Source organism: Pseudophryne corroboree, chromosome 8 (genome assembly GCF_028390025.1).
Source record: "Pseudophryne corroboree isolate aPseCor3 chromosome 8, aPseCor3.hap2, whole genome shotgun sequence".
Lineage (NCBI taxonomy): Eukaryota > Metazoa > Chordata > Amphibia > Anura > Myobatrachidae > Pseudophryne > Pseudophryne corroboree.
In genome coordinates this window covers 48,284,193-48,311,240 of record NC_086451.1, presented here as the reverse complement: position 1 = coordinate 48,311,240, position 27,048 = coordinate 48,284,193, and the positions used below count along the sequence as shown (strand labels likewise).

Sequence of the window (27,048 nt, the reverse complement as noted above, 5' to 3'; positions counted from 1 at the left end):
CATAAAGGTAGCGCACAGCACTGCAGCTGTGCGCCATTTTCCTCTCAGCACACTTCACACAACAGTCACTGAGGGTGCAGAGCGCTGGGGGGGGCGCTCTGAGAGGCAAATAAAAACCTTATTAGAGGCAAAAAATACCTCACATATAGCCCACAGAGGCTATATGGAGATATTTAACCCCTGCCTAACTTCAAAAATAGCGGGAGACGAGCCCGCCGAAAAAGGGGCGGGGCCTATCTCCTCAGCACACAGCGCCATTTTCTCTCACAGAAAAGCTGGAGAGAAGGCTCCCAGGCTCTCCCCTGCACTGCACTACAGAAACAGGGTTAAAACAGAGAGGGGGGGCACTGATTTTGGCGATATTGTATATATATAAAAGATGCTATAAGGGAGAAACACTTATATAAGGTTGTCCCTATATAATTATAGCGTTTTTGGTGTGTGCTGGCAGACTCTCCCTCTGTCTCCCCAAAGGGCTAGTGGGTCCTGTCCTCTGTCAGAGCATTCCCGGTGTGTGTGCTGTGTGTCGGTACGTGTGTGTCGACATGTATGAGGACGATGTTGGTGAGGAGGCGGAGAAATTGCCTGTAATGGTGATGTCACTCTCTAGGGAGTCGACACCGGAATGGATGGCTTATTTAGAGAATTACGTGAGAATGTCAACACGCTGCAAGGTCGGTTGACGACATGAGACGGCCGACAATCTATTAGGACCGGTCCAGGCGTCTCAGAAACACCGTCAGGGGTTTTAAAAACGCCCATTTACCTCAGTCGGTCGACACAGACACAGACACGGACACTGAATACAGTGTCGACGGTGAATAAACAAACGTATTTCTCATTAGGGCCACACGTTAAGGGCAATGAAGGAGGTGTTACGTGTTTCTGATACTACAAGTACCACAAGAAAGGGTATTATGTGGGAGTGAAAAAACTACCTGTAGTTTTTCCTGAATCAGATAAAATAAAATGAAGTGTGTGATGATGCGTAGGGTTACCCCGATAGCAAATATTGGCGTTATACCCTTTCCCGCCAGAAATTAGGGTACGTTGGGAAACACCCCTTAGGGTGATAAGGCGCTCACACGCTTATCAAGTGGCGTTACCGTCTCCAGATACGGCCGCCCTCAAGGAGCCAGCTGATAGGAAGCTGGAAAAATATCCTAAAAAGTATATACACACATACGGTGGTTATACTGCGACCAGCGATCGCCATCAGCCTGGAGATGCAGTGCTGGGTTGGCTTGGTCAGATTCCCTGACTGAAAATATTTTATTCATGTAGAGCATTTAATAGGATGCATTCTATATATATGTATGTGAGATGCACAGAGGGATATTTGCTCTCTGGCATCAAGATAAGTGCGTTGTCCATATCTCCCAGAAGATGTCAGGGACACGACAGTGGTCAGGTGATACAGATCCCATACGGCAGATGGTAGTATTGCTGTATAAAGGGAAGGAGTTATTTGGGGGTCGGTCCATCGGACCTGGGGACCACAGCAACAGCTGGGAAATCCAACCTTTTTTACCCCAAGTTACATCTCAGCTAAAAAAGACACCGTCTTTTCAGCCTCAATCTTTCCTTTCCCATGAGGGCATGCAGGCAAAAGGCCAGTCATATCTGCCCAGACATAGAGGTAAGGGTAGTAGACTGCAGCAGGCAGCCCTTTCCCAGGAAAAGAAGCCCTCCACCGCGTCTGCCAAGTCCTCAGCATGACGCTGGGGCCGTGCAAGCGGACTCAAGGTGGGGGGGTAGTCTCAAGAGTCTCAGGGCGCAGTGGGATCACTCGCAAGTTGACCCCTAGATCGTACGAGTATTATCCCAGGGGTAAAGATTGGAGAGTCGAGACATCTTCTCCTCGCAGGTTCCTGAAGTCTGCTTTACCAACGGCTCCCTCCGACAGGGAGGCAGCATTGGAAACAATTCACAAGCTGTATATCCAGCAGGTGATAATCAAAGTACCCCTCCTACGACAAGGAAAAGGGTATTATTTTTCCACACTATATTGTGGTACTGAAGCCAGACGGCTTGGTGACACATAGTCTAAATCTAAAATGTTTTGAACACTTACATAAAAGGTTCAAATCGAGATAAAGTCACTCAGAGCAGTGATAGCGAACCGGAAAAAAGGGGACTATATGGTGTCCCTGGACATCAAGGATTACCTCCATGTCCAAATTTTGTCCTTCTCATCAAGGGTACCTCTGGTTCGTGGTACAGAACTGTCAATATCAGTTTCAGACGATGCCGTTTGAATTATCCACGGCACCCCGGGCCTTTTTACCAAGGTAATGGCCGAAAAGATGTTTCTTCAAAGAAAAAAGGCATCTAAATTATCCCTTACTTGCACGACCTAAAAAAGGGCAAGTTCCAGAGAACAGTTGGAGGTCGGAAGAGCACTATCTAAAGTAGTTCTTCGACGGCACGACTGGATTCTAAATATTCCAAGAATCGCAGCTGTTTTCCGACGATACGTCTGCTGTTCCTAGGGATGATTCTGGACACGGTTCAGAAAAAGGTTTTTCTTCCCGAGGAAAAAGCCAAGGAGTTATCCGACCTGTCAGGAACCTCCTAAAACCAGGAAAGGTGTCTGTACATCAATGCACAAGAGTCCTGGGAAAAATGGTGGCTTTTTACGAAGCAATTCCATTCGGCAGATTCCATGCAAGAATTTTCCAAAGGGATCTGTTGGACAAATGGTCAGGGTCGCATCCTCAGATGCACCTGCGAATAACCCTGTCGCCAAGGACAAGGGTATATCTTCTGTGGTGGTTGCAAAAGGCTCATCTATTGGAGGGCCGCAGATTCGGCATACAGGATTTGATCCTGGTGACCACGGACGCCAGCCTGAGAGGTTGGGGAGCAGTCACACAAGGAAGAAACTTCCAGGGGGTATGGACGAACCTGGAAAAGTCTCTTCACATAAACATTCTGGTACTAAGAGCAATCTAAAATGCTCTAAGCCAGGCGGAACCACTCCTGCAAGGAAAACCGGTGTTGATTCAGTCGGACAACATCACGGCGGTCGCCCATGTAAACAGACAGGGCGGCACAAGAAGCAGGAGTGCAATGGCAGAAGCTGCCAAGATTCTTCGCTGGGCGGAGAATCACGTAATAGCACTGTCAGCAGTGTTCTTCCCGGGCGTGGACAACTGGGAAGCAGACTTCCTCAGCAGACACGATATTCACCCGGGAGAGGGGGGTCTTCATCCAGAAGTCTTCCACATGCTAATAAACTGTTGGGAAAGACCAATGGTAGACATGATGGAGTCTCGCCTCAACAAGAAACTGGACAAGTATTGCGCCAGGTCAAGAGATCCACAGGCAATAGCTGTGGACGCACTGGTAACACCTTGGGTGTACAAATCAGTATATGTGTTTCCTCCTCTGCCTCTCATACCAAAGGTATTGAAGATTATACGGTGAGGAGGAGTAAGAACAATACTAGTGGCTCCGGATTGGCCAAGAAGGACTTGGTACCCGGAACTTCAAGAGTTGGTCACGGACGACCCGTGCCCTCTACTTCTGAGAAGGGACCTGCTACAACAGGGTCCCTGTCTCTTTCAAGACTTACCGCGGCTGCGTTTGACGGCATGGCGGTTGAACGCCAGATCCTAAAAGGGAAAGGCATTCCAGAAGAAGTCATTCCTACCTTGATTAAGGCAAGGAAGGAAGTCACCGCGAAACATTATCACCGCATTTGGCGAAAATATGTCGCGTGGTGCGAGGATCGGAGTGTTCCGACGGAGGAATTTCAACTGGGTCGTTTCCTACATTTCCTACAATCAGGATTGTCTATGGGTCTCAAATTGAGATCTATTAAGGTTCAAATTTCGGCCCTGTCAATATTCTTTCAAAAAGAATTGGCCTCAGTTCCTGAGGTACAGACTTTTGTTAAAGGAGTACTGCATATACAGCCTCCTGTGGTGCCTCCGGTGGCACCGTGGGATCTAAATGTAATTTTAGATTTCCTCAAATCCCATTGGTTTGAACCATTGAAAAAGGTGGATTTTAAATATCTCACATGGAAAGTGACTATGTTACTGGCCCTGGCTTCCGCCAGGAGAGTATCTGAATTGGCGGCTTTATCTTATTAAAGCCCTTATCTAATCTTCCATTCGGATAGGGCAGAACTGAGGACTCGTCCGCATTTTCTCCCTAAGGTGGTATCAGCGTTTCACCTGAACCAACCTATTGTGGTGCCTGCGGCCACTGGCGACTTGGAGGACTCCAAGTTGTTGGACGTTGTCAGAGCCTTAAAAATATACATTTCAAGGACGGCTGAAGTCAGAAAATCTGACTCGCTGTTGATACTATATGCACCCAACAAGTTGGGTGCCCCTGCTTCTAAGCAGACGATTGCTCGTTGGATTTGTAACACAATTCAACTTGCTCATTCTGTGGCAGGCCTGCCACAGCCTAAATCTGTTAAGGCCCATTCCACAAGGAAGGTGGGCTCATCTTGGGCGGCTGCCCGAGGGGTCTCGGCATTACAATTCTGCCGAGCAGCTACGTGGTCGGGGGAAAACACGTTTGTAAAATTCTACAAATTTGATACCCTGGCAAAAGAGGATTTGGAATTCTCTCATTCGGTGCTGCAGAGTCATCCGCACTCTCCCGCCCGTTTGGGAGCTTTGGTATAATCCCCATGGTCCTTTCAGGAACCCCAGCATCCACTTAGGACGATAGAGAAAATAAGAATTTACTTACCGATAATTCTATTTCTCGGAGTCCGTAGTGGATGCTGGGCGCCCATCCCAAGTGCGGATTATCTGCAATACTGTACATAGTTATTGTTAACAAATTCGGGTTATATTGTTAAGGAGCCATCTTTAAGAGGCTCTTTCTGTTATCATACTGTTAACTGGGTTTAGATCACAAGTTGTACGGTGTGATTGGTGTGGCTGGTATGAGTCTTACCCGGGATTCAAATTGCCTCCCTTATTGTGTACGCTCGTCCGGGCACAGTACCTAACTGGAGTCTGGAGGAGGGTCATAGGGGGAGGAGCCAGTGCACACCACCTGATCTGGTAAAAGCTTTACTTTTTTGTGCCCTGTCTCCTGCGGAGCCGCTATTCCCCATGGTCCTTTCAGGAACCCCAGCATCCACTACGGACTCCGAGAAATAGAATTATCGGTAAGTAAATTCTTATTTTTTCTAGTTTTTCTATTTGCTGTAATAATGTAACCGTTCTGTTTGATGGACGCTTTAACATTTAAGTTATCAGCAAGTATAACGAGATCATGAAACAGAACATTTATCTGAAAGTCGCACAACAGTTCCAGAGCCAGAGGCCCGGGCTATTTATAGAGAAAATGGATTTGCCAGTTTAAATAAATGTATAATGAATCAGCAAGAGAATACTCGCTGCTAAATCATGTTGACTGGTAAAAGTATGGACAAAGTCCTCCGATCCACTATGTATAAATAATCTTGGTCGCTTGTCACCGTTAAAGACAAATCAAAGGATATTTATAAAACCTATTGTAAGATCGCTGTGAAAAAAGGGCTATAGCCTATGGTAACCAAGTATTTGTTTGCACGGTTGCACAGTGGTAAGTAATTCAGACTAAACTCCAGAGAGGTTGCGTGAAGTGATGTGTATTAGGGCGGTAATATAAAAAGTACTATTAATATATTTCAGCCCATCATAGTATTTTATAAGCTGTAATAGAATAAGTTGTATTAATTTTTCTTATAGAGCCATTCATGGTATATTTCATCTTCTCAAACCATTTTGGCAAGAGCCACAGGGTCACTGTTCTGTATTTAACATTTATATTACAGTAATCTAGCCCCTCCCACTGTGAAGTGGCCCCCATGTGGGTGTGCACAGTTGGCTGAGCTTAAACGCTATGTGCTGTGGTTAATTGTAATTCTCTGATTGGCTACTAAATGTTCTAGTCCCGCCTAGCTCATGTCTTGTCAGTTTGTGGGTAACCAGTTTTGAAGGGGTACGGGTCATTAGGTCGACCACACTTAGGTCGACAGTCATTAGGGCGACCACTATTGGTCGACATGTATTAGCATACCCTTCAACATTTTACACATAAAAATCGGTTCAAATTAGAAAAGGGGGCGTGGCCACGGGTAAAGGGGATGTGGCCATACCCCCTTTCCTATACTTTCAATGAAAGTTTGGAGAGCCTAAAATCGGTACAGACCATAAAAAAAAGGTACCGTACCTGCCAAAAAGGTGCAGCTGGAGGGTATGAATTAGGTCGACATGGTCACTAGGTCGACGTGAACAAGGTCAACATGGAAAAAAGTCGACATGAGGTTTTTACCTTTTTTGGTGTCGTTTTCTTCGTAAAGTGACGGGGAACCCCAATTAGGAGTGCACCGTGTTCCCTCGCATGTCCCCTCGCTTCGGGCAAGGTTACTATTCCCAATCGTAGTTCACGTGGATCGTAAAGTATGAAAAAGTTAAAAAAATGGAAAGAAAAAAAAGTGAAAATCACATTTCGACCTTTTTCCATGTCGACCCTAATGACCGTATCCCTTTTGAAGAATGGCTGCAGTAGTCAGTGTCGGACTGGGGCATGTAGGGCCCACCAGGGGAATGCAGTGGTAGGGGCCCATGTAGAGGGGTGTGGCCAGTCCGCAGAGGGGGTGTGGCCTGCCACCTCATTGATCTGACTAACCATTAAAGTGCAACGTCTGGGCCCCTTCATAAATATATGCAGTAAATTCAGCTGCTGCATGCATGATAATGTTCCAGATTAATAACAGATTAATAACACAATGCACTGTAGAAAATACACCATAGTCCAGTATAAGGTAACATAGGTATAATGTATAATTCAAGTGCACAGTCTGGAACCTGATCCTTAGAGCAGGAGGTGGGCCCCAGGCAGTGGGGCCGTAGGGATGAGAGATGATGCTGTAATGAATGAAGTTTCTTCCTCCTGCAGTTGCGGACCTGGGCATCCGTGGGTACATTTAAGGCTTTGGGGTTTCTAGGTTAATACCCAGCACTGGGCAGAATTACTTCCGTACATAAAACCAACATTGCTCTGCATTTGCAGTTACTGACATGAGTAGGATCTCAAGAAAAGGCTGGCTGGTCTAGGGAGGGTCATTCCGAGTTGATCGTAGCTGTGCTAAATTTAGCACAGCTAGGATCATTCACACTGCCATGCAGGAGGAAGCCAGGCACAGGGCTAGTACGCCCCGCATGTCAGTGCCACCCCCCCCCCCTCCTGCGCAGAAGTGCAAAGGCATCACACAGCGGCTCCCGACCAGCGCAGCTTTAGCGTGCTGGCAAAGAGCTACAAGTTGCTCCCCCCCCCCCCCCAACGGTCCGGCCATGCCTGCGTTGGCCGGGCCTTTCCCCCTCTGCCCTCTGCCGTCGTTGCCTAGCGATCGCTAGGCAACGACGGCTGCCATGCGCCGGCGCACTGCGGCGCTAGTGCATGTGCAGTTCCGACCCGATCGCTGCGACAAACTGCAGCGAGTGATCAGGTCGGAATGGCCCCCTATGAGCAGAAATTATGGTTCTGGTATGAACGGTCGACCATGTTAAGGTCTACACTCATTAAGTCGACCACAGTGGTTGACATGGACTAATAGTTGACGCATAAAAATGGTCGATGCGGGACAAGTCGGCACATGAAAAGGTCGACATGGATTTTTTAACTGTTTTTGGTGTCATTTTTTTCCCCGTAATATGACCAGGAACCCCCAACTAGTGTACCGTGTCTCCTTGCATGGCTCACTTCACTCACCATGCTGCGGGCAAGGTGCTTCGCTGCGCTCGGCAACAGGTTACCGTTCCCAATCATGGTAAAGTATGAAAAAGTTAAAAAACTAATTAAAAAAGAAAAAGCCATGTCGACCTTTTCATGTATCGACCTGTCCTGTGTCAACCATTTTCATGTGTCGACCATATGTGCATGTCGACCATGTCAATGTCGACCAATAGTGGTCGACCTAATGACTGTCAACCTTAACATGGTCAACCATCCTAACAGATACCAGAAATTACATAATGGAAGTTTACCAAATATTAAAGGGGACACTTTACTTCTTTAAAACATTAACACAGCCATCTTAAAGGATAGGCACACTGGGCAGCCGCCCAGGGCCCCACAATTCTAGAGGCCTTCAAGTAGGAATTGGCTGGACTGGGGAGCATTCATCCCCCCCTCCTCCTGAGCTGGTGCCTCCATAGCTTCTTGGAAGGCAGGTAGAAAATGCTGCCCCGTCACTCTGATTGCGAATTACACCCAATCAGAATTGCCAGGAAGCATTCTCTACCTGCCTTCTAGCCTGCAGCCAGTCAGTGAATGGCTGCCAGCATGCTAATTGGTGGATGGCTGGAGCTATCCACCAGTCAGAATGCAGAATTCCTGCCTCCTAACCTTCAGCCAGACAGTGAATGGCTGCCAGCATGCTGATTGGTGGATGGCTGGAGCTATCCACCAGTCAGAATGCTGCATTCTCTACCTGACTCCTAGCCTGCAGGGTTGTGTCTATGTTACCTTCGCCTGCAGCCAGACAGTGAATGGCTGCCAGCATGCTGATTGGTGGATGGCTGGAGCCATTGGCGTTTCTATAATGGGTGCGGTGCACACAGCCCCTGGGTCCAGGGGTCCCACACCGCACCCATTGCACCCATTTTAATACTTTCCTTTCCGGAATCCAGCGCCGGGAGCTGTGATTGCGCAAGCTGTGATTGCGCTAGTCCGCCCCGCGTGTCAGTGCCGGCCCCCCCTGCACAAGTGCAAAAGCACCGCACAGCGGCGATGCCTTTGCACTTCAAGAGTAGCTCTCGACCAGCGCAGCTGTAGCGTGCTGGCCGGGAGCTACTTGTCGCTCCCCGGGCACGCAGCTGCTGCGGCCCGCCCCCCGTTCGGTACGGCCACGCCTGCGTTGGCCGGACCGCGCCCATGAAACGGCGGCCAAACGCCCCCGTCCCGCCCAGCGACCACCTCTGCCTGTCAATCAGGCAGAGGCGATTGTAGCGGCCCAACGGCCTTCGGCCATCTGGCATGCGCCGGCGCACTGCGGTGCCGGTGCATGCGCAGTTCTGACCCGATCGCACTGCTGTGAAAAACTGCAGCGTGCGATCGGGTCAGAATGACCCCCTAAGTCCGACTGCCCTGGCTCAATTAATCCTATTAGAAGGGATAGATGAGGAGAGCTCCATCTGTATGGCTGATAATTCGCGTACACCTGCTGCGAGTTCCGCGTATAAGGATATTTGATTGGAGAATTCTCGAGAGCGCGCATTCGTCTGAATGTCTGCGAGCTTCATGAAACAACTCACAACTTGCATCTGATAGGATTGGACCTAATTGTATGGAACTGTTACTTTGTTACATGATATCAGTTCACACCTTGCTCTCTTCACCCTCCCATGTGCTAAGAAAGCTCTGTGACACCCACATGACACAAGACGGGGAAATTCAGTTGTATTCAGCGGCGTGCTAATTATTGGGTCCACAAATGGAGCAATTCAATTGTTGCGCTGTTCAGGCATGAATGCAGCAGGTGGATGCATTTGTTTTTGCAGCCTCTGAGGTGGCTAGCACAAATCTGCAAAAAGTCTATGGTTGGGTGGCCAAATGGTAGCACCCTAACCAGGATGCTAGACGAGTTTAGTAATTTTTTATGGCTAAAACCATTTATTTGGGCACGTCAAGCATGATAATGGGCACCCAGAAGCAATTGAATTGCCCCATGGGGCGCCCAGTAATTATAGTGCCACTGAAAACAGTTGAATTCCCCCTTCTACTCCGTTAAACACAAGCCTAGGGATGATCCCGGAAGTGATGTAGGTTATAGTGATGCTGGAGCTGAGGAGATGAACGTACTGTAAGCTCACACTCTGATCTGTTCCCCGCAGGATCTCAGGAGACACGGCTTTGGAAAGAGACATCCATGGCTCAGTCAGCGAGCAAATCCAGAAAAATTTTGCTCGAAGCCAATGGAAGGTGAGATATATGGTTACCGTGGTGATGCCAAAGAATATTAACGTGAACCAGGCTTATCCTCTGCAGTTACAATACATGGCAATTTCTGATGCCAACAATCACTGTTCACGGGAATGGCAGAGGTTACGGTATATAAACCTCATTCCATGTCATTGCTGCCAGTCATTCTTGGAAGGTGAAAGTATGTGATCAAGGGTTTGGTCCAAATTTTCATAGGTCAGCCTTAAGTTTTGGCTCCAGAAATGTAAGCCAGAACCATTACACAGAATGCAGAGGGAGAGGCTTTACATATAGCAGGGCCGGATCACGGATTGCGGGGGCCCTGGGCAAGAAACCTGTGGGGGCCCCTTTTAATATGATTATATTGCATGAAAAAAAATCATATATTTATATATATATATATGTGTGTGTGTATATATATATATGGAGATTAGGGAAACTCACTATTCATGGGACCTCTGCCCATCACGATACCATGGGAAGTTAGTGGTGGCTGTGGCCAGCCAGGAGCACAGAGACAGCCCGGGTCAGGTATGTGCCAAGCTTCTCTGCTTTCCGCTCACTGTCAACAGCCGCTGCAGCTGCTGCTGGGGAAGGGACGGGGGCTGTCACCACACACAGATGAGCCGCGGAGAAATGGAGGGCAGGTAGCGAAATGCTGTCCTGCTTTCCATTAATGTAATAGTTGTGCTCAATGTGTGGGGGCCCCGGGACGACCGCCCCTGTAGCCCACCCTATAATCTGGCTCTGATTTATAGACTCCTAGGGGAGAAATAGCCTGAAAGTTGCAGAAATCGTCAGGATCCATGCTTGTCTGCTGGATGTTTTAAAGGGGGAATTCACGCAGCAGCTGTGGCCCGTCCCCCGCACGGTCTGGCCACGCCTGCATTGTCCGGACGGCGCCCCGAAAACGGTGGCTAAACGCCGTTGTGCCGCCCAGCGAACGCCTCTGCCTGACAATCAGGCAGAGGCGATCGCTAGGTAATGATGTCTGGCATGCGCCGGCGCACTGCGGCACATGCGCAGTTCTGACCCGATCGCTGCGCTGCGAACAACTGCAGCGTGCGATTGGGTCGAAATTACCCCCCCCCCCCCCCCATGTGCAGTACAGGAGAGATCCGTGCTTAATTTCTAAGCAATCTAGTCAGATTGCTTAGAAATTAATAAAAATACTGTACATCTCTCCGTGTTAGGGCATAAGTTTCCAATGGCAGGTACGCTCCTACAGTTTTGGAAAAAGATTTGGGGGTACTAATAATAAACGTAATAACCGTATACAATATCAAAGCGCAGTAAAGAAGGCAAGTAAAGTGCTTGCGTGCATAAAACGGGGAATTGAGACAAGGGACTCGGATGTAATCCTACCGCTGTATAAAGCATTGGTACGTCCGCACCTGGAATATTGTGTTCAGTTTTGGGCACCACTGTATAAAAAAAAGATATTGTTGAATTCAAAAAGGTTCAAAGGCGAGGTACTAAATTTATTAAAGGGCTAGAGGGACTGGAGTACGAGGAAGGCTTACTAGGCTGAACATGTATACAATGGAAAAGAGGCGTCTAAGAGGAGACATTATTAATGTCTTCAAATATGTAAAGGGTCATTACAAAGAGTTATTTATTAAAATAACTCTGTTTAGGACACGTGGGCACTCGCTGAGGCTGGAGGAGAGAAAATTCCGTATGCAACGGCGGAAAGGGTTCTTCACTGTTAGGGCAATAAGGAATTGGAATTCCTTGCCAGGGAAGGTGGTAATGGTGGACTCTGTAAATGTATTTAAAAAAGGAATGGATGAATTTCTGATTGAAAATTATATCCATGGTTATAACATTTAAAATATTGACGTTGATAATCCGGTTGTAACATGATTTATAGTTGTTAACCAGTCATAAAACATTCTACGGCAGGTACATTATAATGAACTCAATTTAATAGAGAATACAGGTTGAACATTGGGCATTGTGCCTCTTTTCAACCTAAATTACTATGTTACTATGTTACAGCAGTACAGATGGGTCCAAGTTTATTTTGACTTCTTTGCTGCGCCTAGGTGCACCATGGTTTATTAACATAAGCCTTTCATCTATTGTTCTTAGCTGCAATACAATACAGAGAACAATACAGCAGGGGATTAAATCATTACAGCAGAGGATTAAGTCTGACTGACCTGGCTCAATTAATCCTATTAAAGGCCAAGATAAATGTGGACCCATCTGTAGTTCAACAATAAATTGCTTTTAATATTGTGATTGTGTGACAAATTGGAGACATCTTGGTATCTTAATCCCGAGGAGTGATTCATTACTGAGAGGTGTAGATCCAGCAATCCCTGTTCTCCTGATGAAGCTATCAGAACACGGAGGTGTCCCATGAGCTTTTGCAGAATTTAGCGGCTTAATGAGAACAAATAGTTTAGTAATGAGATAAGGACAGCGGAGTACGGGGAAGAACAGTTTATATGTATTTAGGAGCGAGGAATCTGTACTTCAAAGAACTGTCAGATCAATAAGCATTAGGTGCAGTGTTTGATAGCAGGTAATTGCAGCGGGTGATTAATACTGGATATAAAGTACACACAGCGGGGAGGTAGTCTGTGCGTTGCATTTATTCAGGATTATTTACAGACGTACGGCTGGACTGAGCGCAGGAGCAGCGCTCCCCTGTTGGATTGTGTTCGTCTGCGTCTGTCCTCTCTTTCACTTTGTGCCTACCCCTCCTTATGTTGCTTCTCAATGGTATAATGATAACATGGGTGAGGGTACAGGGGATTGTTCTCATTGACAGACAGATAAAAGCGTTCCATAGAGAGGGGCTTGTCAGTAACCAATACACCACATGTATCCCTTCCTATAACAGATTGTGGCCCAGATTTATCAAGCTTTGGAGAGTGATAAATTCCACGATGATAACGCACCAGCCAATCAGCTCCTAACTGTCATTTATCAGCCTGTAGCATGGCAGTTAGGTGCTGGTTGGTTGGTGCTTTATCTCCGTGCAATTAATCACTCTCCAATGCTTGATAAATCTGGGCTTCAGTATGATATCCTGATGGACGGGACCATCAGATTCCCGGCAGTCCCCCAGTAAGTACCCTAACCCTCCCCTGTTCCCTAATCCACCCTTGTGGGTGCCTAAACCTACCCCCCTTTGCCCACCCCGGTGGTGCCTAATCCTAACTCTCCCTTCCATGCTGCCTATCCCTAACCCTTCCTGCTTGGTGCCTAACCCTAACCCCCCCCCCCCCTCCCCGGTACCTAACACTACCCTTCCCATCCCTGCACCCTAACTCTAACCTCCCCTTCATAGTGCCTAACCCTAACCCCCCCCCATCCCCGGTACCTAACACTACCCTTCCCATCCCTGCACCCTAACTCTAACCTCCCCTTCTAAGTGCCTAACCCTAACACCCCCCCCCCCTCCCCGGTACCTAACTCTACCCTTCCCATCCCTGCACCCTAACTCTAACCTCCCCTTCATAGTGCCTAACCCTAACCCTCCTTCCCTCCCCGGTACCTAACCATAACCTTCCCGTCCCAACACCCTAAGCCTATCCCGTCCATCGGTATATTAACTGCATCCCTCTGTAACAGCTCACTTACTGTATATAGGTAAATAAGAGCTGTGTGTCACAATCCTGACTGTAGTTTTCATATTTGGTGACTTACCTCTGCCATCTCTGTCTTGGATCCTGCATCTTTCTGCTCACTAGGATAAACAGCTTGCCAATACTATGAGGTTCCTGAGTTCTCTGCCTGGAAGGTAATAGTTAACGAGCTCCACCTGTGGTGATCTTCTGTGTGAGTCTGGATTAAGCAATCTGAAGTTTAGGCCTAAAAGCCAGCATCCTCTGTTTGCAGAAGTTCAGGCTTCAGTGTTCTCTCGGCCTGCTAGGCCTCACTCCACATCACAGCCTAGTCTAGAGTACTCACATGACAGTGACTGTTCACCTGACCCAGAGTTGTCCAATCCTCTGCCAGCCTGAGACTCTCTGAATCACCTGACACTGCTCACCAGTCACCAAGGACCAGGAAGTATAAGTCGGGTGACTGAGTTGGAAACTGGGCCAGTTCCTCGTGTCACACACAGCTCTGTGTGAGCTTTGAAGCTGAGCTCCCTAAAGGTAACCCTTGTACTTTAGTTCCTGTAAAAACTCTGTTTCTTTGTTACCCAGTTTGGATTACATTTGTGTTGCCATTGATATCCAGTATTTCCACGAGTCTCAACTTAAAGGCACGGTACAGTATTCCACCATCTCCACTTAAAGGCACTGTTGCAGTGTTTCATCTTAAAGGCACAGTACAGTATTCCACCATCTCCACTTAAAGGCACAGTTGCAGTGTTTCATCTTAAAGGCACAGTACAGTGTTCCACAGTCTCCACTTAAATGCACAGTTGCAGTGTTTCATCTTAAAGGCACAGTACAGTATACCAAAGACTCCACTTAAAGGCACGGTTGCAGTGTTTCATCTTAAAGGCACGGTGCAGTGTTCCACAGTCTCAACTGGAAACCACAGCTGCAGTGTTCTACCTTCACAGCTGCAGGGTTCTTCAGCCTCGTACTATAGTTATAGCCACAGTCATCGTTCTACTTTCAGTTGCGTTTCCAGTTATATCCGGTACCAGCAAGCATTACAGTTGCATCCCAGTCTCACCAGTAACCAGTCCGTCTTACTATCTTGCCAGTAACCTCGAGTACATAAGCACCTACTCCTGTGACACTATATCCAGTACAGTCTCACCTATACATTCATCCTGCTATCAAAGTCCCTGGTGATCCAGTGGTCAGGATACGGCTTCCTCTGCCGAGGCCCGGGTTCGATCCCCGGTCAGGGATTGCTCTTTCTTCTCACTGATTCCTACAGACCAGCCTAATATTCACATAGTTCTCCAGTTGCCCGCACAGACTGCACTAACACCGGGTTCACAAAACCACAGTCATGACAGTAGGAACTGGCCACATGGACCCGGCCGAAAGTGTTTGTCTGACGCAGGACCTCCTAAGCAATATTGCAGGACACTTGGAGGTTTGGAGTCGACTCAGCATCAATTGGCACAGTGTCTGCAGCGGAATTCGTTCTCCAGAGATTCTCTGACCTTCAGCACTAAGACTCCTGCCCAACTGCAGATTTTCTACCAGATGTTATTACAGTTACAAGAACTTTTGTCTAGTATTCTTTCTGTGATGCCTGATCTCTTCAGGAATACTACCAACGTTGTTGATCCTGTTTTGTCCCATCCAGTTAATAGAGTCTCTTCCTCTGTGCAAGGAAAAGTTGTTCATCAGAGCTATCCACGGCCCAAGCTCTCTGAAGCTGAACGTCAGCGGCGTAGGGAGCTACACCTCTGTCTTTACTGTGGAAATTCTGGTCATTTTGTTAAAGACTGCATTCTTCGCAAGCCAAGGAATGGTGACAAATCTCAGTATCATAGTGCTCATGTCTACAAGTCATCCACAATAGCCGATCCTGCTACTGCTGACGGGGGTATCAAGAAGGTTACTCTGAAAGAGACTCAAATTTATGACTGGGGTCCGGTGATTAAAAGACCTTATCCCAAGTTGGGTGTCCAGAGAAGAATCTTCAAGCCATTTAGAGTCACAGAGGAGTCCGTGTCTACAGCCCAAGGGGGGGCGTCGGTGTCTACATGTCTACAGCCCAAGGAGGGGCGTCCATGTCTACAGCCCAAGGAGGGGCGTCCGTGTCTACAGCCCAAGGAGGGGCGTCCGTGTCTACAGCCCCAGGGAGGGGTTCAGAGCGTCCAGCCCCAGGGAGGTGTTCAGATTGTCCAGCCCCAGGGAGGGGTTCAGAGCGTCCAGCCCCAGGGAGGGGTTCAGAGCGTCCAGCCCCAGTGAGGGGTTCAGAGCGTCCAGCCCCAGTGAGGGGTTCAGAGCGTCCAGCCCCAGTGAGGGGTTCAGAGCGTCCAGCTCCAGTGAGGGGTTCAGAGCGTCTAGCCCCAGTGAGGGGTTCAGAGGGTCCAGCCCCAGGGAGTCTTCAGAGCGCTGCCCAGCCAGAGAGTCTTCAGAGCGCTGCCCAGCCAGAGAGTCTTCAGAGCGCTGCCCAGCCAGAGAGTCTTCAGAGCGCTGCCCAGCCAGAGAGTCTTCAGAGCGCTGCCCAGCCAGAGAGTCTACAGAGTGCTGCCTCAGCCCAGCCCCGTGAAGTGGGGGCTCTTGCCTCAGCCCAGCCCCGTGAAGTGGGGGCTCTTGCCTCAGCCCAGCCCCGTGAAGTGGGGGATCTTGCCTCAGCCCAGCCCCGTGAAGTGGGGGCTCTTGCCTCAGCCCAGCCCCGTGAAGTGGGGGCTCTTGCCTCAGCCCAGCCCCGTGAAGAGGGGGCTCTTGCCTCAGCCCAGCCCCGTGAAGAGGGGGCTCTTGCCTCAGCCCAGCCCCGTGAAGAGGGGGCTCCTGCCTCAGCCCAGCCCCGTGAAGAGGGGGCTCCTGCCTCAGCCCAGCCCCGTGAAGAGGGGGCTCCTGCCTCAGCCCAGCCCCGTGAAGAGGGGGCTTCTGCCTCAGCCCAGCCCCGTGAAGAGGGGGCTCCTGCCGGTCCAGCAATACTCCAGGCTCCACCTGGTCAGCCCGTCCCGGCTCCTGCCGGTCCAGCAATACTCCAGGCCCAGCCTGGTCAGTCCGTCCTGGTTCCAGCCGGTCCAACAATACTCCAGACTCCGCCTGGTCAGTCCGTCCCGGTTCCAGCCGGTCCAGCAATACTCCAGGCCCTGCTTGGTCAGTCCGTCCCGGTTCCAGCCGGTCCAGCGATACTCCAGGACCAGCCTGGTCAGTCTCCTTTGGCTCCAGCCAATTCAAGTATCCTCGGATCCAATCCAGTCCTACTCATCCAGCCAAAGATTTCTCCAGTTTCAGTCTGTTCAAGCTCATCTGGACTCAAACCAATTCCAAGCATTGATCCGAGTAAAGGACTTTCACCATCTAGTTCTAAAATTAGACTTCAGTCTGTCTCTGATTCTGTTTCCTTGTCTTCCAGCATTGAGTCCACAGCTTCTGCAAGGAAATCTAATACCTCTTCTCATCATTGTCAGAATAATTCTGCTGTAGCTGCTAAAGTCAAGAAAAATCCCAAGGCTACTCACTTAAAGTCTGAACGTGCTACAGAGCTGGATACCGATCTAAGTAGTTTTCTCAGCTTTGTCCCTAAGCTTGTCTGAGCAACCTAATGTTCCACCTGCTGATTTGGATACAGGACTTCAGGCTAATTTCGCTGAGAAGGACACCGAAGTTACTTCCTCCATCCAGTCACCAGAGTTGTTTACCTCAGTCGCAGATGCAAGTGGTGCAGCTTCGGGGAGAATTACTAGCATCTCCATCCAGAAGGAGATTTCAAGTGATTTCTCAGTCTTATTTGAGGATTTCAGCCAGACTACTTCAGAAGGGATAGTTTCTCATCAGCCTGACGTTCCACAAACTAACTCCAATCTAGCTTCTGAGAGTGCATCATCGGTTTCAGCCTCTAAGCTTTCGTCTGATGGTTTACCACCTATTTACTTTGATGGAGATTTATTGCAATATGCCGCACTGGTTGATCAATTTCTCTGATGGAGTCTGATCATTCGGGTGCAGTAACTCCTTCCAACGTTACTCAATATCTGTTCCTGGCATTCAGAGGAAGAGCTTTGGAGTGGGCCAACACGCTTTTTGAGAGTAATGATCCTGTGTTCCATGATTTACAGACTTTTAGTAATGCTGTGGTTAAAGAATTTAGTCCTAAACCTTTGGAATCTGACTCGGTAAAAGAATCATGCTCTAAAGGGAATGCAGAAGGAAGTTTGTGCTGTCCTCCCAGGGATAATCTAAGTATCTCCTTTGGTAAGAATCAGACCATTAAAATTGCTCATGTAGGAGTCTCTCCTAGCCCAGAGAATTTAAAACTCCAGTGCACTTCCTTTTCATCTGCAAACTGTGTATCTAAGGGAGATTCATATCTTCCATTAGACTTGGACTCAGACTCTGAATTTGATCCAGTTCATGATGCTACTCCTTTCATGGGAGGTCCCATGTTTTCTAAGGAAGTTTTTTCTTTACAGGAGATTCCGCTCTCCCTGGTCAAAACCAAATGATCCCGTAAGAAGAAGAGGCATCGACGAAGGTCCTAAGTTCTTCTGTATGAATTTATCAAGTTCCTCTAAGATTCAAGATGGGTGTCCGGACTCCACCCTTGAAGAGGGGGGTACTGTCACAATCCTGACTGTAGTTTTCATATTTGGTGACTTACCTCTGCCATCTCTGTCTTGGATCCTGCATCTTTCTGCTCACTAGGATAAACAGCTTGCCAATACTATGAGTTTCCTGAGTTCTCTGCCTGGAAGGTAATAGTTAACGAGCTCCACCTGTGGTGATCTTCGGTGTGAGTCTGAATTCAGCAATCTGAAGTTTAGGCCTAAAAGCCAGCATCCTCTGTTTGCAGAAGTTCAGGCTTCAGTGTTCTCTCGGCCTGCTAGGCCTCACTCCACATCACAGCCTAGTCTAGAGTACTCACATATCAGTGACTGTTCACCTGACCCAGAGCTGTCCAATCCTCTGCCAGCCTGAGACTCTCTGAATCACCTGACACTGCTCACCAATCACCAAGGACCAGGAAGTATAAGTCGGGAGACTGAGTTGGAAACTGGGCCAGTTCCTCGTATCACACACAGCTCTGTGTGAGCTTTAAAGCTGAGCTCCCTAAAGGTAACCCTTGTACTTTAGTTCCTGTAAAAACTCTGTTTCTTTGTTACCCAGTTTGGATTACATTTGTGTTGCCATTGATATCCAGTATTTCCACGAGTCTCAACTTAAAGGCACAGTACAGTATTCCACCATCTCCACTTAAAGGCACAGTTGTAGTGTTTCATCTTAAAGGCACAATACAGTATTCCACCATCTCCACTTAAAGGCACAGTTGCAGTGTTTCATCTTAAAGGCACAGTACAGTGTTCCACAGTCTCCACTTAAAGGCACGGTTGCAGTGTTTCATCTTAAAGGCACGGTGCAGTGTTCCACAGTCTCAACTGGAAACCACAGCTGCAGTGTTCTACCGTCACAGCCGCAGGGTTCTTCAGCCTCGTACTAGAGTTATAGCCACAGTCATCGTTCTACTTTCAGTTGCGTTTCCAGTTATATCCGGTACCAGCCCGCATTACAGTTGCATCCCAGTCTCACCAGTAACCAGTCCGTCTTACTATCTTGCCAGTAACCTCGAGTACATAAGCACCTACTCCTGTGACACTATATCCAGTACAGTCTCACCTATACATTCATCCTGCTCTCAAAGTCCCTGGTGATCCAGTGGTCAGGATACGGCTTCCTCTGCCGAGGCCCGGGTTCGATCCCCGGTCAGGGATTGCTCCTTCTTCTCACTGATTCCTACAGACCAGCCTAATATTCACATAGTTCTCCAGTTGCCTGCACAGACTGCACTAACACCGGATTCACAAAACCACAGTCATGACACTGTGCAGCGCTATTACTTCCTATTTTATGAATTAGCATATTTTATTTAGGCGCACAGATTTGCTGGGCATTGCTAATGAGATAAAAACAGCTTTTCCTCAAGATAAATGTTTTCAGCCACATACGTAAGTAGGCTTCCCATACTGTCCCTTTAAACCGGGACACTCATGAATTATACAGATTCTGTGGCTGGCTGACTTCAAGCCTGCATTTCCATGAGCGTCTCGGTTTTAAAGGGATAGTATGGTGCACATAGACATTAGGTATAAAAATGTTGATCGATGACAGCTGTATAATGATTTTAAAAAGTCTTAAAAAATGGCAGTGGCCATTGCTGACAATTGCAATGTGGGAACAGCTCAGCTAAAAGCCAGGAAAATCTGCAGCTGGGTGGAGAAGTCTTTTCATTTTAAATGACAGTAATAGAAAAAAACCTGATAGTTCCTTAATAAATTATATGGAACCTGTAGTGTTAGCACAGCACTTAGGGGCTTTGAGACAGAGCTTTCTCGCTCTTACCACAAGTCTTAGGGTATTTTTTGTGCAAAATATTCTGAGATTGTGTCGCTGGCTACCCCCCCTGCACACCCCTTCTCTGATTACACTTACCTCCAGCCATGATTCGTGATCAGGGATCCAGTGAGGGCAGCCCATTATCTGATCCTGTGCTCCGCTGTGACCTCTGATGCTGTAAAGTGAGATGCCACTTTGCAGCATCACTTTACTGCAGTAGAGTTCACAGCAGGAGCACAGCAATCCGATAACCGGCTGCTCTCACTGGAACACCAATCACCGGTCCCTGGTTGCAGGTAAGTATTTTTTTCAAATTTTTAAAGACACACGTGGCTAATCACAGGGGCTGAATACGAGCACAGCCTTCACTGCCAGCAGGCAGAGAAGACTGTGCAGGGGTAGGGGAACCAGAGGGAAGCCCTGATAATGCAATCTCAAGATAGCATTATTATCACAGGGCTCCCTCTGGTGTTTTTATACAATGCAAATTTAGGGACTTGGACGAGACTTTTGCTAATTCCCCTCCAATTGCCCTTTTGTGATACTAAAATAATGTGAAAATGATGTGAAAACACAATTTTTCACATTATTTTAGTAAAAATTATTTTGATAAAAATGCCCGTTGCTATATTTACAAAGTAATTTTATTGTTTTCGATCTCATAACATACAGAACCTGTTTTACCATTTTCAACTAATAATACTGAGAACTATTCCAAACTGTAACAGATACATTTTACCCTGCATAATATCACAGATGTTAAATGACATTTACGCAGGTGTGACTTTCCGTAATGCAGGGGCACACTGTAAGCACTGCAGACATACTAAGCACAATAACCAACATTTGTGCATTATACTGTATACTGTGCTATTGCAATATATCATCTGAAATACACATAACATTTTGAAGAAACTGTGATTCCCATCTGCAAGGTAAATATAACACTGGTAAATTGTGAATCATTTCTCCATTTCCCCATTCAGAGAGCCTTTAATGCAACGTCCTTTTTGCGCCACATCACCAAGATGGGTCAGAGTGCAGATGCGGAGACTGACGAAAACACAGAAGAGGCTGTCCCTAAGGGGAAGGATTAAGCGGTCATTTGAGGTGAGAGCCTGATAACAGTGACAGAAAATGCAAATGTTGCCTAAATACTGTATGGGACACTGGTTGCTACCTTTCTATAGCATACTCTATGGGACACTGGTTGCTACCTATCTATAGCATACTCTATGGGACACTGGTTGCTACCTTTCTATAGCATACTTTATTGGACACTGGTTGCTACCTTTCTATAGCATACTCTATGGGACACTGGTTGCTACCTTTCTATAGCATACTCTATGGGACACTGGTTGCTACCTGTCTATAGAATACTCTATGGGACACTGGTTGCTACCTATCTATAGCATACTCTATGGGACACTGGTTGCTACCTATCTATAGCATACTCTATGGGACACTGGTTGCTACCTATCTATAGCATACTTTATTGGACACTGGTTGCTACCTTTCTATAGCATACTCTATGGGACACTGGTTGCTACCTATCTATAGCATACTCTATGGGACACTGGTTGCTACCTATCTATAGCATACTCTATGGGACACTGGTTGCTACCTATCTATAGCATACTTTATGGGACACTGGTTGCTACCTGTCTATATAATACTCTATGGGACACTGGTTGCTACCTATCTATAGAATACTCTATGGGACACTGGTTGCTACCTATCTATAGCATACTCTATGGGACACTGGTTGCTACCTATCTATAGCATACTCTATGGGACACTGGTTGCTACCTATCTATAGCATACTCTATGGGACACTGGTTGCTACCTATCTATAGCATACTTTATTGGACACTGGTTGCTACCTTTCTATAGCATACTCTATGGGACACTGGTTGCTACCGGTGGCAGCTCCAGAGGAGGGGCTGCAGGTTAGTTTAAATTTCAAATAGGGGAGCCTCACCCACTGTCACCAACTGCCATTTCAAACCGACTCACTGGCAGTTGGTGTGTCTCCCCTATTTGAATTTTGAACTGAGCTGCAGCTCTCCTCTGGAGCCGCCCCTGGTTGCTACCGATCTATAGCATACTCGAAAACCCTCCCTGATTGTCAGGGAAGCTCCCTGAAATAGCAGCAATCTCCCTGACTCCCTGAAGTCTAGAAATCTCCCTGATTGTACCTTTCTCCCCCTAATGTAGCGGTTATATTCTTGGGGGGTGGGAAATAAATCAGAGATATATACATTCAAATGGGATCATCAGCGCTATTTCCCTGCATTGTTTATAAGGCAGAATGGGCCCAATTCATGTTTACATGGGATTGCACAGTGAAAGGAAGCCGCTGTGCAATTCCGTATAATTACAAATCTAATGCAGCAGGCAGTGTCTGTATGAGATTGACGCCTTCTGCTAACATTAGCGAGGATCCTAATGCTGAATCTGAGGATGCTGCCCCCCCGGATCACCATCGCAACCATCAGTCGCAGTTTGCGATTCTGAAGCCTACTCAGGCTGGCCGTTGGATCCGGATACCTGGGTCCAAGAAGTCTGTATCCAACGACGCAGACCCTGGACCCGTCACACCTTCAAAACAGGGCAGACACGCCAACGTTTTCAAGAACGGTTCCACCCCCCCCAAAAGTCATGCCAATCATTCTGCGGCTGACAGAGGGCTGCGAGCAACATCGCAAGACCCGTTCTGCATTTGCGCCTGCTCGGACCCCCTAAAATCATATTTGTATGCAAACCATTGGATTTGCATACAAATGTGAATCAGGCCCAGTGATCCCTATAGCTACAAGCATTTTTTTTTTTAAAAAGCTAGGAGCTGATTGGTTGGGACAAATCGTAAAAGCCTAAAAGTAAAGAAAAATATTTAATGGGCTCACTTCAATTATAAACTAGTTCATACACCACTTGCTTTTATATATCTTCACTGCTTGGGCACAAGAAAGTTATTAGTGACAAATACGCTATTATAATAATTGCGGAATAAACAGATTCTCGGAAAGGACCACTAAGCACGGTCGCACAGTGGTTGTTATTGCTGACGTGCAGTGCTGGTTCAGGTCTGCATGTAACATGTATGTTCCCATCTTCATATTGCTATACAGGTAGGTTAACTGGCTTCTTACTAAAGTGGCTGTCTTGTGCATATGCGATAAGCATTTAAAGCTGTAATAAGGAAATAACACCCTTATTTATCAATGAGTGATACATTTCACTGTGAGTGATAAATTTCACCAGCCAATCCGCTCCTAACTGTCATTTTTCAAATACAGCCTGTGACATGGCAAATAGGAGCTGATTGGCTGGTGCAATTTATCACTCACAGTGAAATTTATCACTCAATGATAAATAAGGGCATACAATTGTAAAGTCTGGTGTAAAAAAAAATCATTAAACAGTGCTGTATAATAAGTTGATTATGTAATAATACTAAATGATAAGTTAGCTTTTTTAAACGAGCCAGTAACATTGACAATTATATGTTTTGATAACCAGAAAAAAACCCACATGGAAAAAAGCCCACATGGAAATTGCATTATGACTGTGGTTGTTTTCCATGTGCAATTTTCCTGTGGCCTCTTTCATGTGCGTCCTTTTCTGGTTACCATTTGTGATATATGATGAACCTTTAGTTTATGACATTTATCACAGTGGTTTTTTTCTGTGTGGGTTTTTTTTTTGTTTTTTTTTCATAGAACCAAATTGTTTGGGTTTATTCACAACTTTATGTTTCGTAAGGTATGACAAAGGAAGTATGTTACTTGGTAACTACAACAGGCAGATATAGCAGTCTCAGGGGCAGATGTATTAACCTGAACGAGGCATAAACCAGTGATAAACGCACCAGCCAATCAACTCCTAACTGTTAATTTACATATTGGAGCCGATTGGCTGGTGCGTTTATCACCTTGGATTTACCACTTCCTTATGTCTTCTCCAGGTTAATACATCTGTCCCTCAGTTGTTTATGGGGCAGCGGTGAAACGCGTATCACAAAAGAAACTACGAAAAATCTACTCAAGCACAATTTCTATGTTGCAGGTCATAGTTTAGATTTAGCGGTCATTTAACAGAGAGGAAATTAAGTGCATTTCATACTGTCCATGATGTGTTATGTTCCTTAAGTTGTTTGATTCTTCTCTTTTTCACAGCTGGAAAGTGAAGACTTGACGTCTGGAGTACTCCCATACCAGGGATCTCCATGTCAGGCACTACACCCTTGCATGAGCTTGTGGTGACACCTGTCTGCATGATGCCTTCAGCGGCCAATGGCTGTTCTTCCTTAGCCCACCACGGCCCCCTTAAAATCACCATCCCTCCAGCTGGCCCCAGTTTACTGAGAGTTTAATGAGATGGAGTACAAAACACTGCTGCAGTATTATTGGTTCCCCATTGTATCCTCATCCAAAGGACCATAACAGAAAGAGACTTACAGGATTCGCTTGCTGGATGTCTTCTACTTCAGTCCTTCAATGCAGTGAACAGTGTTGAAGATGATCATGGACCAAGGGTAATGCACTGCCTCGCTGGAAATATACAGTGGTCTTTATCACATGTTTACATATGTAGTCCCCCTTCTGTTAAGATTTTAATGTATCCAGATTACAGAGGAGCTAAGTATCTTCCACAACGTTATAATGTTATGATGTTTATTTCAGTACTGACGACTTAATGATCTTTATTAAAGGGTTCTGATATAATTTGCAGCTCAAGGTAAAGGTACATACGAGCCATATCTGGCACTCAAGGACCTGACTTACTTGGGTTCACCACTAGTCCTATCAACGTCAAAACCATTTATGTGGTGTAGACCATGAAAACATTATTTTTAAAGTCACAAGTCAATTCACCAGTTACCTTATAACAGTTAGTTGCCAAACAAAATTCAGATCCCCATCAGCCAAAACAGTAGACCACCGGAAAGCTGGGATGATACACAAAACAGTGCATTGCACAACAAGACGTCTCAACGTCAAGGACAATCTACAGTTGAGATGCAAGACCAGACAAGGTGGAAGGTGAGACAAAAGATACCATAAGAACGGAGGATCGGGACCTGGGAGGCTGGGAAGATCATGAGCTGAATTTTATTTGGGTTTGGATGTCTTGGCTGTTTAACTTCTAGTGGAAATCTTTTTTACGTCTTTGTGAACCCCCGAGGCCTTTGTGCCAAATCTTTGACCTTGTGCTCCCTCCACCCTCTGATGCCACTATGCTTCTCCACCATGATGCTATATCTCCGTAGATGCACAGTTGAGGGATGTATTGTCATATGATATAAATCGCAGAATACTCTGTGGACTCACACACTTAAAAAAAACCCTACCCCCAGTGAAGATGTGCCAAACATGGTGAAAGTGTGCTTAGGCTTCTGGTGTCTCTTTGAAACAAAATAATTATTGGTGTATTAAGACTGTGGTTTAGTCTCTGGAAAAGTGTACTCTTGTGATTTGGTTGTCATACATTAAATACTGACCTGTAACTCATGTCTTGAGTTTCTCTGTGATTCCTGCTGGCCATGAGCTAATCTCTTTGGGGAAGATTTAATTAAGCCTGAGGTTCTGCACACATAGAACCTGATCAAGAGGTGGACGATATTTATGGATGCAGCGCCGCAGCACCTTTATGCTAATGTCGCAGTTGATGTTCTCCGTACTGAGACTTCCACCGGCTGCAGAGCTAATCCGTGCTGTGCGCGCTAAGCCACACCATCACTCAGTTCTGACAGAACCTCGCCGCGTATTGATCGATGGATGATGTAGAGGGCAGAATAGTCGCTGTATTTGTCTCTGTGTGTTTATATATAAAGTCAGGGATGAGCTCTAAAACAGCCCTGGCATATTACTCTGCGTGCGCACGACACGGGGGCATGGTCACAGGAGCGTGCCACGAGTCACGGGGCACGCCCCAGTCTCTCTGTATGTCAGTGGGCTGAGCAGAGCATCAACATGCGGAGCTGCTTGGCCAACCCCTGTCACCGTGTGACGGGCAGCTGAGCGGAGCGCCTGGAGGCTGAGCTGCTTGGCCAGTCACGGGCTTTCTGTGTGGCCAGACTGGATTTCCCGTCTCCATTCTAAGGGGGACATGTACTAAGCAGTAATAAAGGTGGAGAAGTGAGCCAGTGGAGACGTTGCCTATGGCAACCAATCAGCTGCTCTGTATACTTTTAAAGTATGCAAATTGGAAATGTTATGTCAATGCTGATTGGTTGCCATGGGCAACTTCTCCACTGGCTCACTCCTCCGCTTTTATCACGGCTTAGTACTTGTCCTCCACATTGGGGGTAATACAGACTTGATCATAGATGTGCTAAATTTAGCACATCTATGATCACTCTCACAGACATGCGGGGGGCCGCCCAGCACAAGGCACAGGGCTGGTCTGCCCCGCATGTCTGGCTCTATCCCCCCCCCCCTCCACACAGGTACAAAAGCATTGCACGGCGGCGATGCTTTTGTGCCTGAAGAGTAGCTCCAAACCAGCGCAGCTCCTGCGCTCTGACAGGGAGCTACCTGTCGCTCTCCGGGTCGCAATGGCTGCGTGTGACGTCACGCAGCCACGGAGGCCCGTTCCCCCCCGCACGGTCCGGGTATGCCTGCGTTGCCCGGACGGCGCCCCCCTCCCGCCCAGCGAACGCCTCTGCCTGTCAAACAGGCAGAGGTAAGATGCCGATCGCATCTTTGGCATGTGCCGGTGCCTGCGCATGCGCAGTTCAGACCTGATCGCCTGCTGTGTGAAAACGCACAGCAGCGATCAGGTCTGAATTAGGCCCCATTGTCTCTAATCTGCCGCTTTGCATATTAGGTTGCCCCACTGGTTGCTCATCCGTTGCACTATGGAACAATACAGCATCCCTATTAGAATGCCCGCCGGAACATGGACACCTGTGCCAATGCAACTGCGAAAAATTAGACCCGTGTCGGGCTATTCAACATCCGTTACCACACAAAAAACTCCCACTGACATACCTGGGCCAGTATTTACTAAAAATCCGAGTTTGGCCGATTTGTGTTTTTCTCTGACGTCCTAGTGGATGCTGGGGACTCCGTAAGGACCATGGGGAATAGACGGGCTCCGCAGGAGACTGGGCACTCTATAAGAAAGATTTAGTACTATCTGGTGTGCACTGGCT

At 47.2% G+C, this 27,048-nt stretch overlaps 1 protein-coding gene across 3 annotated transcripts in view; it reads left to right on the top strand.

Moving 5' to 3' along the window:
* The window catches only part of PNCK (pregnancy up-regulated nonubiquitous CaM kinase), a 155,891-nt gene extending 130,489 nt beyond the window's left edge, over window positions 1-25,402 (top strand). For all 3 annotated transcript variants that reach the window (XM_063936332.1, XM_063936333.1, XM_063936331.1), the window contains 3 exons: window positions 9,855-9,942; window positions 20,876-20,999; window positions 24,068-25,402. In XM_063936332.1, coding sequence (XP_063792402.1) covers window positions 9,855-9,942; window positions 20,876-20,986 — 199 coding nt within the window. In that variant the 3' untranslated portion in view covers window positions 20,987-20,999; window positions 24,068-25,402. The remainder of the gene's footprint in view (window positions 1-9,854; window positions 9,943-20,875; window positions 21,000-24,067) is intronic.
* The last annotated feature ends 1,646 nt before the right edge of the window (window positions 25,403-27,048 follow it).